This window comes from Rhea pennata, chromosome Z (assembly GCF_028389875.1).
Source record: "Rhea pennata isolate bPtePen1 chromosome Z, bPtePen1.pri, whole genome shotgun sequence".
Lineage (NCBI taxonomy): Eukaryota > Metazoa > Chordata > Aves > Rheiformes > Rheidae > Rhea > Rhea pennata.
The window spans coordinates 17,031,122-17,049,184 of record NC_084702.1 but is presented as its reverse complement, the minus strand read 5'-3'; the positions used below and the strand labels follow the sequence as shown (position 1 = coordinate 17,049,184).

Genomic DNA, 18,063 nt, shown 5'->3' with positions numbered 1-18,063 from the left:
ATTTTGACAAGATTAGAAAAAGTGTTCTTAGAAAAGATTCTTAGAAATGATTAAAAAAATCTGTGTTTGTGTTTACACACAATATCACTGTTTCATGCAAACAATACAAAGAAGATAACAGGAGAAACTGTGCAGTAATTATGAAATCTTCTCATTTTCCTCTACAATAAATATATTGCCATCTATTCTTTCTAATATTCACAGATGAAAAGAAAGAAGTAGGCAAATTAAATGGAACAAGTTACCAATTAATTATAAAAAAGCAATCCACTACACCAACCCACATACAGGAAATTCAGAGGTGTACAAGTACTTTAAGTACCAAGTATGTGTTTCCCATTAAGGGTTAAACTATACCATTTACAAGAGAATTCTTAACAAATGCAAAACTCTAAAACCACTTTCTAAATCGTGCATTTTGAATTAACTTTAGAAATCTACAGATTTGTGCTGCATTAAATGAATTAAAATGTATATTTATAATCAATGAAGAAAATAGTGTTTGAGTCACTCTCTACATAGATTTGTAATCTGCCCCCAAACAAATTCAGTTACTGGTCATAAATTAATTTAAATTGGAAAACCATTGAAGGAAGATAATGTGCATTGTATTAAATACTCCATTTAATTTGAAATTTATATTTACAATAGATACACATAATTCTGTCCACAAAAATTATGCATTCTATCATCTCAACAAAACACATCACGTATAAGGCAGAATATATCTTTTGTAAAATGAAGGAGAGTATTTTCATGAACTCCCACTCATGAAACTTAAGCATAAAGTTAAGCATCTCAATAAATATTTAGAAAAGTAAGTATTCCATTTGATTTCCAGAAGATGCAATACATCCTTAAGTCAGTCAGTTTTGTAAATTCCTAAATAGGATTTCGATTCCAATTTACGAAAGAAATTTTAAGAAAGTTTTTGCTTCAAAAAAATACTCTCAGTGGATTCCCTCAAATTTTCAGTTGCATTATAAATCTACCTAACAATTCATAAGGTAAGAAAATTTCAATATAAATTGAAATATAAATATAAAAACATTCCTTTTTTTTCTAAATACAAGGAGAATATATATAGTTATTCTTTCACGTAAAAGTACCGAGGACAAAATTAAAGTGAAGAAAACAATGTATAAAAAGAGAAAACAAACAAAAAAAAAACCTTACAATTTACCAGTTATCTTGCCTAGTAACTTACAGTGACATTAAAATGAAGTAGAAGAGACAGTGGAGAAGACAGGACACCAGTTCTTCATGGTCAAAAGAAAAACCAAAACAAATCTGCTTAATGACTTTATTAAGACTGATTCCACAAGGAACAAGTATACAAAAATAATACCTAATATTCAACAAATTGAATTCTAACCATTTTGCTGAAAAATACGGTAAATATGTATAAAATTAATAGGAAAAAAGAAAATCAAGAAAAATGATATAAAAATATTGCTTAACTGACATAAATTTAGCCACAGGAAATTTAACAGAAATAAGTACTTTCTGTCATCTCTTTACTGCGCCTGCATACTTGAGTTATATCCTTCTCTTCCAGATATTTTGCTGTCCTTCACAGAAACAGTTTCACTCTTGCACCAGTATGTGCAGCTTAAGCATTCTGTGCCACTACAAAATATTTTTGACTGTCAAAGTCTACACTTAGATATAAATTCAAATTTTCAGTTTCATTCACAGCATTTCTCAAAAATTGTTCTTTTCCATGAACATGGGAAGAAAGAGGGTAATTTCCCTGTAATAGTCTCCATTTATCAGAAGGACCTCTGTTCTGCCTGGCCTAACTCTAAAGTCACTGGCAATACTGCACAAGCTTTTCTCTGATCAGAGAAAAACCTTAAATGAGAATGGGTTAGCAGATACAAAGGTATGCCTGCCAGCACACTGAATAGAGTACTTCACATTAGAAGCATAACAAGTACTTTCCAAACATATTAAATGTATGGATAGTGAGGAACAAACTTTAAGGAACCTTGAAATTTAAATAAACAAAATATGATAAAATTTTATTCTATTTACCTTCATCAAGTTCCTATTAAGTCATTTCAGGCCAATTCAAGACAGGCCACAACATAGTTCGAGTCTAGAACCTCTTCAAAACTGATGCTGAAATTATTTACAGAATTACCAGCTTACAAGTGTAACTCTCACATCAAAAAGAAAAATACCTGCCATGTACCCAGAATATTCACAGCATTCAAGTTCTATAGTAGATTCTTTTAAACATTTTTATTACTTATGTGAAATTAAGCGTCCATTAACTCTAAATCATCTCTACAAAAGCAGGAATTTTTGTGGTCATAGCTAGTCAACTGAGATGTAGCAGACATTCTAGATTTCTTCTAGGTACTTATATTTAGCCTACTGGGCCTTCCACATCCTCTTGGAAACGATTACACACAACCCAATAGGCCATGTCAAAATAATTATTTCACAGAAGGGAAAGACCAAGTCTGGAAAGAACAGAATAAGATAGGCTCAGTCTGCCCATTGACTTACATTCATTACCAACAAATTCGTTTAAAACTTCTCCAGTTGCTGCTTTTCTGATATTCTAAACACCTCAGGCTGAATTAGAACCATCTCCAACATAAGAATGATCCAAGATTTTGGTGGCCAAATGTTTGGTTATGAGTACATAAACTACAGGTAAAGTACATTTTACAAGTACATTAATCCTGGAAATTGAAGGTCTCACTGAGGTTTTGCCTTATCTGGTTTATAGTAGAAGCAGTTACAGTTATATAATATATATAATACGTAACAGACAGTCTACAGTTATAGCAGAAGTAACAATTGTAGACTGTGCTAACAATCAAAAACATACTTTCAGAAGACTTCAAATACGTACTTTGACATGACACAGAGCAAAATGAATTAATCTTACACAAGATAAACAATGTTGTTTGTACTAACAAAATGACATATCTAAATGTCAGTCTTACCACTAGGCCAAAGATGCATCTTTTGCCAAGGTTATTCTACTGGTTAGACTACAATGCTCCAACACAATTACTGGTTTTCTGAAACATATTCCAGATTCGACCCAAAAGCTTGCTTTCAGGTGAAATTGGGGGCAATGGGCACCAAGCTATATCTGAGGAGGACAGGAGCACACACACGCACACTGGAGAGTGCTGTACTGAGAGTCTTTAAGGATAACTAAAGATCTGGGATAATATTTTAAAATAAGTAAATTCAGGCCAATCATTAGATAAATCATTAAGGAACAATGAGCATTGTTACCTGGAAGACTCTCTTTTTTTAACCTGAGAGTACCATTCCTTAATGTCACGCACAACTCTGTATCAGATGACTGTATCTTCATATCACAACTATGATTCATGCAAAATTAAGCAGATTGGGTTTCATTACCTGGTTGGTTAGTATTTGAAATAATTGAAATACTTATCTACTAGGAATGCATTCATACTGATTTCAATTAAATTGTTCAGTTATGATAATACATGGACAAAATGGAACACTTCTGTTCTCAAGTAAGTACTCTTTCAACTCTGCAAGTAACTTCATTGACTTGAACAGGGCAACTGACAGTATGTATTATTTTGTATGATCAAGGATATCACATTTTGGCCAATAATAATGTCATTATTTTATAAACACGCATAAAAATCATCTTCTGATAGAACTTTAAATTTGGATTCTGACCAGTGAATTAATGAGGCAATGTTTACTATCTATTCTTTATCAGTGCACACTCAGTTAATGCTTCACCTGAAATTTTACATTAGATGTGCTATATTTCTAACTTGTTTCTCAATATTAATTTAAAATGAAAACACAAAACCTAAATATTCAAAAGAGGACATTCCAAATTGTAAGTAAGTCCAATATAATTAAAATTAATCTCAAATAACATAATTAACTAAACAAAGGAAATCTCAAATTTAATGTAATTTTATCTTATGTAGATCATCAAACTTCACTTAAAGGATTTCAAAACATAAAAAATATTAATCATAATCCATTGATCAATATTCTCTCAACACAGGAGAGATGAAGGAAGGACAGAATTTTGAGTCATTTTATGTTTATATTTTACTTTGGTAGATACAAATAAAAACTTGATATAATGTATTTGAATGAATTTGCAATGATTTGAATTAATGTGGTCTGAATTTCCATATTGCAGATAAAAGAAAAATTAGAAGAATGAGTTCACATGGCAACAGTCCTCACAAAGAAACACTGGCAATTTGTATGCTATACAAAGTGCAGAATACTAAAGCCACAGAAGATAGCAACTATTGCAAAATTATGCCCAGATGAATGTTATAGCCCAAAGTTTATTATCTCTCAGATGCAAGTTTCCTAACTTAACTCAAATAACTGGAAAAAAGTTATATTCTTCAGATGCTGCAGTTTTCAGATTGGAGGCACTTACAAGTTATCCAAGCTGCTGCATTAAGTTTCATTTCAACAACTATTTACACTTATTTTCATACATACATGTAACTTCTGCATGAAATTAATACTATAAACCATACAAAGCTTTTTAAAACAATATTTAAAATACAATAAACTTTACCTTAGTTTCTACTTTAACATAATTGAACGGACAGATGTTATCTCTTTTCTAAAACAGTTACTGCAGTTAAAGGATCTAGCAAAAGAATTTGAACATTCTTCAAACTATCATATCTGATCTGCCACTCTGCTTCTACTTTTGCTTTATTTTCAAACCTATTTTGTGAAACAAAAAATCCTTTAAAATACTATGGTATTATAGATTAACATAACAAGTATAAAAATTGTAGTAACAGCTCACTTGAGATTTTTATTATGTTTATGTCTACATAAAAATTGAAAAAAACTACATAAATGAGAAAACAGCTGAAGGGCAAAATCAAACTGTTGCCTTTATTAGATGCAAGTCTAATGTCTTTCAGATAAAATATTCGTAGGTGCCACAGTCAATCGAGATTTCAATGGAAAACAAAGATTAAAGCACTCATGCACAAAAGGCATGTGTGATAATTGAGATGTACAGACAAAATAATGAGAAATATCCAAATCTTCCTTTAATTTTATGTATCAGCTGCTGCCTTGACCTAGACAACCTGCCACATTTGCTGAATTATTTTATCATTTTTATTATTTAGGAGCACTCAATTCAAGAGATAGCTGGTCAGCACAGCTACCCTTAATAATCTGCTTTTTTCCTTTCAGATGTTGCAGACCTGCAGAAGTATGATTAAAAATACTTTTAATAAATATGTAATTCAGTCTGAAGGTCTCATTTATGCTACATTTTTATTAACCCTTATTATTAACTCAATAGCCATTAGGTTGGTTTACATTTTCATCATTTTAGAATACCTTACTGCAAAATTCGGAATATATTTTGGCAGATGGCAATTGCAACATGGAAGATCACAAATGTCCCGAACTCCATGAGCAGGAAAATCATCAGAAATGATAACTATTTTAAAAAAAATCTGAACATATTTGTCAAAGTGAGCATAAAATTCATCACCTATGCTTAAGAATGACAGTATTACCTTCTGGAATCTATTCTGAGGTATTATCTGGACCAAAAATACCACGAAAATACTTTACTCACAGAAACACAAGCTAAAATACATCAAAAAAATCAAGCACTAAACTTAAGAAGTATCAGAGATGGTTATTTGTAAAACTAACTTATCTACCTTATAAAGGTGTTATGATAAAATCTTTGAGCATGTAAGCTTTCCTGCAGAAACCCAGTTTCATTCAGTGGCTATAACAGAAAAAACAAGTATTTGAAATTTTATCTTCACTGTTCAATATCTGATTCTATGTTTTTTGCATTCACTGTTCAAAAAGACAGTTCTGAAATAAGACTAATTAAGTTTTTATCATAAACATTATTCATCACAAAAAGTAGATTTGTATTCACCACACTAGTCTTTAATAACTTGAATTAACATATAAACAATAGCTATGGTAGAAAAATTACTTGAATGCAGATGCGCAACAGAAAAGAATGAGCAATGCGCTTCAGCAGGTTCTTTAAATACAGTGATCAGTAAGAATCAAGGAACTGGGTTAGTGTTCCAAGCTCTGGAAGGAAGGAAGTCTGTGTGTGTGTGTTACTCAAGCCTGATCCCTCTCTGCCCTATCTTCCCCTAGTCAGTTCTAGTCCAGAGAACCATTACTACGGATGACACTGAAGTTCTGGATGCTTATCCAACTATGGTATTGGTATAACATTAGGTCATTGATCCCCCAGGACAACCTACCAGCCCCTGACAAACAGTGGTTTTAGGGTTTCCACTTCTACCCCATGTTTTATGTTTCATTCTTTTTTTCTGCACTATTTTCAATACAAACCAAACAAGGCAACCCCTTAATTCCATTTATTTTTCAGAAATGGATGAACGAGTGTTGCTGAAATTGACCCTTCTCTTCTTTCTCTCTCAAAAAAAAAGTTTGGACGTGCACTTGTTATGAAACGTTTAAGTCCAAATCATTTTAAAATTCTGCACAGCTGTAAGCAACAAATATGAAATCCTGTAATACATCATAGTAACTGCAAAGTCTATCTGCCCAAGAATCCTATTTACAAAGGTCAAAAGCAGATATAGAGAGAAGAGTTTAAATACAGCATGAAACCTTCACGTCCTCTAAGTACTCCTCCAGGACCTACTAGTCAAGGCTCAAAAAGTTCCAAAGCTGTATGTGGTTTCCATGTCCCCTTTAACAAATTTCTCTGCCTGTATTATCCAGTCTCCAATCCATGTAAACTTTTAGATTCACTATTGGCAACGAGTTCAAACTATATGAAGAATCATGTTCCTCTGCTTGTTTTGAAACTGCTAAGACACTTCATTCAGAGTCTGCAATTGTCCTGGAAGATCCAACGAAGAATCATCCTTCAGTTATCTTTTTCACAGCAGTCATCACAGACCTTTATGACACAACTTCTCTTTGGATCTTTTCTAGACTGAAAAATTCTAGCTTTCCGAAGTTCTTTGTACAGAAAAGCCATATTTCTGGTCATCCTCACTGCCCCTTTCTGGACCTTTTTTATTTCCCCATTCCTTTTATTCACTACTCTTTTCCTGTAACCCTTAAAAATAACTATTGAACCACCTTAACATAAAACTCAGTGTCATCTGCACTTTATATAATTAATATTGACTTGTTCAATAGTGACTCCTGCAAGCTTTAAGATATACATGTACAGCAATCTGTACTTTACAAGCCATAAAAGAATCTGGAAAGGAGAAAATGAGGGAAAACTTTCTCAAATGGAACAACAGGTAATTTTAGGACTATGAAATACAATTATCTAGGTTGATATCTGCCCACCTGAGAAGTTTTTTTTCCCAAGAGTACAAGTTCACAGGCCTTTTCTTTCACATCTCAGTGATATACATCAAGTTACTGATCACAGTAACTAGTTTAAAAATAGCTCAGAATAATAATCATACACATATATGCACACAAAATAGGTCTGAAAAGAAAATGTACAAATATTTTCAGAATTTAGTCCTCATGTATAATATCTAGTTACCACTTTCAATAGTATTTCTTATATAATACGGTTAATAGCAAACTGCAAAACGTGTGCTGCCATATCAAAAAACATGTCTAATAGTTTTTTATATTCATAATCAGTGCTCTAAATCTGGAACAAAACAGGGAGCTGTAGTATAGCTTAAAATAAACCAAATTACTATGTGAGAAATTATTTTCCTGTGCATAAGTAATACTTGGCCCTTAAGTCTCTTCCCTACAGCAATATCCTCTGCTCTTTCAGAAGGGGTACCCTCACATCTCTAGAATGCAAAAACCAGATTACACTTGGCTAGGCTGGATTTATTTGCCTGCTCACTGGCGAGACAGTCTGCTATCAAAACAGGATTTGAGTTGGCAGGTTTTGCCTGCTTCGTTTTACCTGAAGGTCTCCATTTGGGCTCCACCCAGTCATTAACTTTTATAAAACTTCAAGACTCAGCTACCTCTGACAGTTCTATTTTTTCATCAAATTTGGCTAAAAGATTCAAAAGTTACTGGGGGCAAGGAGCTATAAGAAGGGAAAAGGGGGGACAGAGGAAACAATGATATCTATCAATAATAATCTAATGATATCCATCAATAATAATCAATAATAATCTCATAATAAATATTACCTTGAGCTAGTCGTTCCAGACGCCTCCCATGTTCTGGAGGAACAGCATACCTAAAAATTCACACAAGGAAAAACATAAAGTGTTTAAAGACATAATTGCTAAACAAGCCATAGTTTCATATAAGTTAAATACCAAAAAACACAGAAGCCAGCAAGATTGAAGAATGAAGAAAGGTATGATCTGCAAAAAAACTTGTGATTTCATTATTCTTGAGAAAATGTCTTAGCTTATCTCAGCTTAAACATTATAATATGTAGACTAAGAATGGTTTATTCACTATGTAAAATCATGGATATTGACAATATTTTACATGATTACACCACTTACCATTTCAGTTAAAAGAAGATGCAGGTATTTTTATTTGCAAAATGAAGCAGACACGCATAAAACAGTATAATACCCAATTCATATGGGATTACTTTCTTTGAATCTTACTATACTTCACAAGCATTCAACAGAAAAACATGAGCATTAAACAAACGTTTTTTATTTTTTCCTTATAGTCAATGCTAGTGAATAAGAGAGTTACTTACTGCAAATCAATACAATTAAATCTTTTTTTTTTTTTTTTTTTAACTCTAAGAAATGCACTTCCTTTAAATTCAGCAATTATACAGTCCTTGGAAACATTTTAATCCTACAATAGCTACTTTCATGAGATTTCATAATCTATTTGCAGCAAATCAGTAAGAATATAGCAGGACTGGAATCATCATCATGTTACTTTTAATGTTTATTACAGCTAGAAAATTCTAGATTATTGAAAAATGAAGTTTCATTCTGCTTTTCTGAACACACACAGAATGTATAAAATTGCAACTTTATTATTTAATATTTAATGTATTTCATACATTTATTGGATGCATTAGTCTGTACTAATCGACTTCAACAGCTTGAACATGACATAATTAGCTTCTATTTCAGTTTAATATTGTAACAGATTTGGATTGAATCTTCTCTGTAAAATATATAGTTCAAAAAAGGAGAAAATGAATATTTAGCAGTACCACGTAGTCCAAAGCCACATTTTCAAAGCAAGTTAACATTCAGCTTTTTTCTTTTACTATTCTGTGAACACAGATTTAATTCAACTCCCTTGTCAACTCACTAACATTCACAACTTGACTAAACCAAATGAAGAATCCTAGGCCCCTTATTTTGTACAACAATTAAACATCTCCTTTTCTCTGTCTCTCAGATAAACACTTGTGTGCACACATATACACTCCCCACCATTGCTCTGTATTACAAGAAAAACTGCCGCATAAAAGCAAGATTTGTGTATCCCAGAAGTCAGTGCTCCAAGTACAACTCTAACAAAGCCCATGCTCATTGAGAACCCACACCAAATGATATTAAACAAAAGACGATTTTCAGTTTGACTCCATTCACTATTTCAGTTTTAATCAGAATTTCATTATCTCCCCAAAATGAATTGTTTCTCTCCATTTGTCATTCCAAACTGTTTATATATCTGCCCTCTACTGTTTATTACCCATGCATCAGTGTGTACAAAGTAATCTAAAATATGTTTGCATCTTTCACAGCCCAGTGCAAACAAATTGCTATGTATAGCACTGTGTATTGTACTATGTCATTACATTACACAACTCCATAAATTAAAGCCAAAAGAAATAGTGTGTATGTCTAACAAAAAACTCTAATTAGGCCTTTCTTTGCTTTTCATGCCTCTAATTAGACTGGGATTCTTTCTAAAAAGTTGCTCAGTACAAAGTACTACATTTTTGTGTTAACGTGTTGTCACATGCTTCCGCTTGTACACGTGGGCATGTAGGTATTTATCAACAGCATAAAAATGCAGAATTTGACAACTGAACTCTCAATATATCACTTGGAAAGACAAGATGTGATTTAACTAGGCTGAACCTATTGATCTAGTGAATCCAAAACTGTCAAGCAATAATTCATTAAATTAAAGTTAGTCCTTTTTACCACTCTCTTGTTTCTGGTGATACCATCTACTCCTTGACCTTTTGTTTCTTCCCGGTGTTACTACTGCCCTCTTTTCTCAGTTAATGGACCAAGAAAAGAAAACTTTGTAGTATCACGCATCAGGAACCCAGTTTCACTCTCCAGATATTTCAGGCTAATGACTTTCCTTGGCTCCAAATGTAAGTTATTAGAAAACTGAGCTTCTTCATACATGAGTAGCTGCCTTGGATACCTGTCAAATTATACCAACATGAATCTTACTAGATCTTTGGTCTACAATACAAATTAAGCAAAAACTCCAAACCCTACGTCAGTCGAACTATGGAAGAAAGAAGGTTAAAGGAATACAGCCACTCCTGAAGGAGGCACCAAGCACTCTTTCCTATACTGATCTCACTTCTGCAGCTGCAGTGTTACAGTTTTTAGAAAGCTTGTGTCCAACCTCTTCTAGCTACATTAACAAAAAGCCACTAATTTTTGATTTCTCAAATCTTAAGGCCAAATCCTGCCCTCTTTAAAACTAAATGTAAAGGATGTTAAATGCTAAATCACTAGGAGGCAAAGAGAAAGTTTCTCAGATACAAAACAAATTTACAAAAAAGAAGAAAAAAGTATTATCGGTGATGCTAAGTACCTTTTAATTGTATTAGTTCAGGAAGACATACTTGTGTAAACTCTTGAAAAGACAGATATATGATAAAAACTGAGTTCATCACTGTTCATTGCTGGAGTTACACCATAAAGGCTGGGTAATTATGATAGATATACATATGCTGAATATTATTCAGGACCATCTGCTCTGAAATATACATAATGCAGCAATGCAAGGGTACAGGCAACAAGATCTATAAATAAATGATAATAAATATTATATGCAAGCCAAGACTGTGTCTCACAAACAGCTATATACCTAATATTTCCCTTACCTTTTCAAGGTTAAATACTTTACATTATTTCTCAGTGAACTTTAAGTATCCTCAGTCTTAGGGAATAACATCCACTGTTTACCCATGAACTAGTAGCAATATAAGTTCACTGTCCTATCCATATTCCTCAACCCCCTAGTGGATGTAGTAACAGGCAGTACTCTAGTCCCAACGATTACTTAGTCATGTCTTTAACTCAGAAAATATGATTGGTGACAATTAAGATAGTAGAGTATGATGCAGAAAGCTGGTCTACTGGGAACTTGGCTGAAATAGCTGCTTAATAATTTCAGTAACTACTTTGGTTACTATTGACTGAGAAGCACAACTTATAATATTATCTTTGATTTACTGCTGCTTTCATGTCGTTTCGTTTTTTCTGTATGAGGGTGAATTTATTTTTTGTCTCCCAATAAAACAGCTGCTATTCTACTACAGTAAAATACAACAATTTTACTTCACATGGCAAATAAAATCCAGTACAGAAAAAAATATGTAGTTTTTACTAACAGTCAATAGAAATGAGTACAGACATTGGAGTTTTATTAGGAATGTTTGGACATTACATTGAGAAGCACACACATAACAACACATCAAGAAAAAAATACTCCTTTTCCTTTAAGTTGGAAACAAGACTCTTTAGTCCCTCACTCAAAAATATTCATGAAAAGCAGGAGGACCACAGACGAAATTGCATAACTCAAAGGAAAGTGTGGATAAAAATGGCAGCTTTCAAAAGAAGCAATAACTAATAAAATTTCAGAGGGTACAAGGCAAATCATTTAATGTCATCATATCTCCACAGTAATATCTACTTTTTCACATTTTCATTCAAGAGACTGTTGCAGAAACATCAGACAACACAAAGTAATTCTATTATACAAACAAAGCTTATAGAAAATTGAAGTAAAAATTGACGCTGACACATTCACAATGTTCATCTTAAAACAACTCTAGAGCATGACCATTATTAACTGCATCACTTACAGATCATTTTGCATATTTTTCATTACCTTCACATCTTTTACCCTCCCATCTAACAATGTATGGTATAACCATGACTCTTTAGATAATCAAAGTAGGTCATGAAAAGAAAAACTGTTCAAAGCTCACAGATATCTAAAGAGGAAATTAAGAAGGTCAAATTTCTACATTTATATTAAAATGAGACTGAGGAAGTGACAGGGAAGAAATAGGTACGTAAGTTTTGTTCAGAAATATTATTATATTAATGTAACTTCAAGAAAAGACAGGACATGAAAAATTATTACATTAGCTGAGTTTTAAAGAAAATTTTTGATTCAATTAGTTTCATCTCTCTCACATCTGCATCCTGCAAGTGTTCAGGAAGTCAAGCTTTACAACCCCAGAAGCCAATTTTAAGTTCAGTTATTTGTTAAATCACTGTATATAATTTCAGACTGTATATTTTGATACTACTGCTTTGCCTGCTTGTGATATTAATGTAAGTAAATTCAAGAATTGGTTCATTTCTCAATCTGAAACCTTGTAAAAGCCTTGTCATGCCTCCAAAATACACACAAATACATACAGCAGGCTGAGAGGGGGTTTTTTTAATACTTTTTCCCTGCCACACTAGCAGATTGCATTGAAAACCAGTAAATTCTCACAAGATCTTGATTCTGTTCCCAGGTCTTAGGGACCATTTATCTAGCGAGAAACTAATGGAAATTACAGAAATTTCTTGGTAGCAGATAGAAATGGTCTGAAAGGTTATGCCATTCATCTTGCTTTTTGGGCTGGAAATTGGTTATTCAGTACTGTAGAATTGCCTAAGTGTAGGTAGCAGTTATATTTGAAATTTGAAAACTTTTAAGGTGCTGAGTAAACTGTATGTTTTACAAGTGAAATGGCTTTTAGAACAGCACTATTCGAAGTAAGGTAAAAGCACCTTGAAAACAAAGACTCATAGGTTTTGTGCTTAAAAAATAAAAATAAATAAATAAATAATCAGCCAAATAGCAAGATGGTCATTGGACCATTTTATTAACCTCATTATTCTTATCTCAGTGACAAGAAATAGGATGGGAAATATGCCAGATACATGCAGCGATAATGGATAATGCCATCAGATACAAGCTAATTCTGCGTGACACTAAATACTTTACCAAGCTACTACTCTGAAGCCTTTGTTATATATTGACAGGGGAACAATAGCTGAGTATTACTTTGTGCTAATTACTATTTAAAAAAATTCCAAAGCTTCAAGGAAATAAAATGTTGTTGTTAAACTTGTAACTGTAATTTGTTCACAGTAAATATAATTCATTGGTTTTACAGTTGATAACACGCAAATTGCATACTCTAGGTTACAGCAAAGTAAGGCTCTCTAATTTCAGACACTGGGCTCAGAATTCCATGTCAATCACAAGTAACATTAGTTTGCTTTACAATCTATTTAGGAAGTTAATATTTGTGCATATATAGATTCAATAAATAATGGATTTTTAAAATATAGATAAAATTCATAAAAAGCAAATCCTCTTCCATTAAGCTACCTTTTAAAATCCAAAATCAAGTTTTACTTTCAATCTCTTCACTCCTCAGAAGTGGTGTTGTCGCTGCTGTTTTCAGAACAGCCTTTAACAACTCCCTGTTATTGCCTCTCTTCACTAACTGCCACATCTCCCTCAAAGTTCTTCCACTTTATGGAGAGTGCTCTTCACTACTAAATACTTGTCTGGTTTCATGTATAGTGATGAATCTTTCCCATTGCTGATAAACCTGTATACCATTTGTTTCTGATTATAACTCCCTTTTTATTAGATCTGTTTTATAACTCTTCTGATAGATAATGTGGCTAATATTCTCCTTTCAATATACGTATAAACATCTCCCCACCTCTCACAGAAGTTCTATACTTTACCGCTACATTTCACATTAAAATGTTAGCACTTTAAATTTTTCATCATTTTTCATTTTCCAGAAAACATAACTGAGAAACATGCCATTTTTGTCAATGGTACACATAATTTGTGCGAAAGTGGCAACATACTTCCACTCATGCTGAGTTCAGCTCCATCACCTGATCAAATCTTGATTAGTCTTTGTCAGCTGCTGATCACCCTGAAAATCATACTAATGAAATCCCAGATAACCCTGGGAAAATCTTTAAACTCCAGCTGAGTCTCTTTTACACTACCTACTTGATTATTACATTTGTTCTGAAACCATACAGTGTCAGCATCAGCACGAGTATGCTTTCTCTCCGACATCTTTTTGTACATAATATTAATTTCAACTAATATCAGGATCCCATCATTTTATCTCACCATATGCATAACCCCATCACTCCTTTCTCTACTGCTGACATTCAAAACTTTCTCCATTTTTCCTTAATAAGAGAAGATACCAGGTGTTGGTACACATTCCACCCTGGCAAATCCACAACTATATATTCTAGTCATGTTATTCAAGAGGCAACTTGAATAGCTGCACATGGCAGAATCTTAGGGAGTCTCTAGAGAATCAGACTTATCACTATGCTATATCCACTTACTCTAGAATATAGAATTCCTGAACCTAAATCACTTGTTTTATTTTAGGCTTCACTATGGATCTTTTCACTCTGCTCCTTTGAAACTAATCACTAAAGTTGTAGGTAAAACCTTATACACTTTGCTCATCTAGTTTTGGCTAAGTTCTCTTTCTCCAAAAATTTGGCCTCTTTCTTGACATTATCACAGAGATGGAATCATCTTCCCTTCCTGCAGCATATATATGTCTTTATTTTACAACTGACACTCCCTGTAAGGTATTCTGTGATAAACAGAATGTATTACTACGTTTGTTTTTTTGTTGATAGAATTTATTACCCATTGCCATTTCCACTCTGTTCATAGAGTTAAGAACTGACCAAAGAACACCAGGAAACATCCTCATAAACCAGTACATAGATTATCTGTTTGTATTGGCTTTACAGTTTGTACTTTTTAATAGTAAAGTATCAGACTCTTTATATGGAAAATAATTCATATCTTCACCGTAAGACATAAATGGTGAACAAAAAGCCTCATACTTAGGCACTACCTTCAAGATTAAATCTCTTCTCTTACCTGGGTTGTTGAGTAACAGCAGAGAATATCCCTGATTCAGTGCATGTTTAATAGAAAGCACAGAGGCAGTCTCAAAGGACTATTCACATGTCTACAAGAACTGAACCTAAGAGACAGATTTTAAAGAGGCCTTAGAAGAGTTCAAGTAGTGTGAGCGGTTCCCAACTCACTGAACTTCTCATACTAATTCATTACTACTTTTTCCTACTGAACTCAGACAAGCCTTATACATATTTTTAGCCTCCTCCTAAGATAAAGATTTGAGTTACTGAGATGTTCTTTACACTGACAAATATTACCTGTTTCATAGCATTCTCAAATAATATGACTATCTTGGCCTATCACTCTGAAGCAATTCTACCTCAACTGTTTGCTTTAGTTAGAACAAACAGAAAACAGATATAAGCTTTCATAAAAATTTAAACTTGCCATGACTTTGGCTCCCCAAAGTGAAGATAATTAATACTGTAGAGATCCATGTCTTCAGTATGCCATGCAAATGTTGTTTTCCACATGCCAAAATAGAGATATGGAGTATTTACACCCTCAATAGAAATTCCACAGTCTTCTCCTACAACATCCAATATTGTATTAAGATGGCCAATATTCCATTCCTCAATATCCTGAAAAAGATACATAACAAAAGTATTAAAGTAATGCAAGCTTATTTAATAGTCTCATTCAAAAGATAAATGTCAAGATCTAGAGTTTAAGGGGACTACAGATCCCAACAAATTTGTAAGTACTTTAGGAAAGTGGTGAAGTTACCTGAAAAAAAAAAAAACTTTTGACCTTTAGTAAGATTTAGATCAGATTCTAACTCCAAGATGTTCAGAGAAGAAATGTACAGAGCTTCACATCTGCTAAGGTTTAATACATCAATCCTAAAAAGGATTAAAACTCCATCCACAACAGAAGTAATAGCACCAGACAAAAAATCTTTGATCAATGAATAGCTAGAAGACACTAAGTTTCACCAGGCATATCTATGCTTTTATATTACTTATAAAGTAATACTACACAGTATGAAAAATGCTTAACAAATGGCAACTTTCCTCTCTAAATTTGCCATATTCTCTGAAAAGTATGAAGAACAAAACTATTACATCACTTCACAGATAATTCTAATCATAATGAAATACTGCACAATACAGCACTTCAGAAGAAATCTAGTGATTTCATGTGATTTCAGCTGTTTTTCTTCCATTATTGCCTAAAGAGTTTATGTATAAAAAGCCCTGCATGTAGTTTTTGTTATATTTCAGGTTCACCCACAAAGTGCAGTACTGATCTAAGGTCATACAGCATACAAAAATGAGTAGAGCCAAGATCAAAGCTACAAAACTGAAAAGAAAGGGATTACATTTCATTATAACAGCAATCATTAGCACCTCCAGAAAAGGCACTACCAGGTGCACAGACAGAAATAAATAAATAAGAGATAGGGAGAGAAGAATCAAGGAATATAAGTAAACTATTTTAATTATAAAATCAATTCAGGTATACTGAACTGAGAAAATAACATCTAAGCATGTTATTAACCACCATCTCCTCCCCCACTGCAATCCTACACTGATATGCTGAACACTTACGGCAATCTTAATCAAATTTGGGGAATGGATTGCTGGAAATAAATTAAGAAACACGGTAACATACGGCAGTTGAACAGGTAATGAAGGATGTATGTCCAAGGTAAAGGAAGAAATAACAGACTGTTAAAACTCTCAGTTTTCATTTCCTTATTTTTTGAAATTTTAAATCAAGTATGTTATGTATGCAGAAACCAGAACTGATATTCAAGACAGTAACTTCTGTATTAACTTCAACTTTAATTGAAGAATCACCTCTGACTGCAGTGATTATTTCATTTAAAAAGAAAAGCTATCCTTAACTTGTCTGGGAACTGGAACAAAGGGGTTCTATTTACACATTGAGTTAATTTGTGACAGTATTTTTTATTTTTTGATGACAGCTTTAGATTTGATGTATTCATGTGACAGAAAGGGTACGTAAGTTTTAAAACAATATGATAAGCATTATCACAATAAAAAATTAAACAAATTTAAATTTAAATAGCAGATGTTGGTAAAATTTGCTGCTTTCAAATCTCAAAATTCTAACCATCAGCAAGGCAGAAAAGTTATGAGATGAAAAAATGTTTGAAGAAGGAATTTAAATTTATTCTTCAAATCAATTTACACATTTACTTGAAGAACATATACATATTTGGTCACAGATTATGAGCAGTCATTTTGGAGAAACAAAGTCTATCTACTACATATACAGCAAAAGACCAGATACCTACTAAATACGGAAAAATGGAGGCAACAACTTCACTGTGGAGTCACAAAGCCTCTTACATAAGGTTGTAATACAAGAACAAATACACTAGATAAAAAACTGTTAATCAACTCTATCCACTTTGAGAGTGGCCAAAAGCAGACATCTAGCGAAGAGTCCAAAAACAGGGTAAATGGGGTAGTATTTTTACAGTAATACCTTTCCAGCCTCCAGAAATTTGCAAATTGAAGGATTCTGCAGCCAGAAGTGGTAGAGTTGTATTTTATGACCTGGATGAGGGGACAGAGTGCCTCCCCAGCAAGTTTGCTGATGATCCCAAGCTGGGAGGAGTGGCTGACACACCTGAGGGCTGTGCTGCCATTCAGAGAGACCTGGACAGGCTGGAGAGCTGGGCAGAGAGGAACCTCCTGAGGTTCAGCAAGGGTCAGTGCAGGGTCCTGCACCTAGGGAGGAATAACTCCATGCACCAGTACAGGCTGGGGGCTGACCTGCTGGAGAGCAGCTCTGCAGAGAAGGACCTGGGAGTGCTGGTGGATGACAAGTTGACCATGAGCCAGCAATGTGCCCTTGTGGCCAGGAAGGCCAATCGTCTCCTGGGGTGCATTAGGAAGAGTGTTGCCAGTAGGTCGAGGGAGGTGATCCTGCCCC

The 18,063-nt window shown here is 33.5% G+C and overlaps 1 protein-coding gene across 7 annotated transcripts in view; it reads right to left on the bottom strand.

Annotated features, from left to right (window-relative positions):
• KDM4C (lysine demethylase 4C) overlaps positions 1-18,063 on the bottom strand; it is a 249,607-nt gene that overhangs the window by 199,031 nt on the left and 32,513 nt on the right. For all 7 annotated transcript variants that reach the window (XR_009961144.1, XM_062599330.1, XM_062599325.1 and 4 more), the window contains exons 5-6: positions 15,544-15,737; positions 8,160-8,209 (exon numbers count right to left, since the gene is read on the bottom strand). Coding sequence is in view for 6 of the 7 variants with exons in the window: in XM_062599330.1 (XP_062455314.1) it covers positions 8,160-8,209; positions 15,544-15,737 (244 nt within the window). In the remaining variant the exon portion in view is untranslated. The remainder of the gene's footprint in view (positions 1-8,159; positions 8,210-15,543; positions 15,738-18,063) is intronic.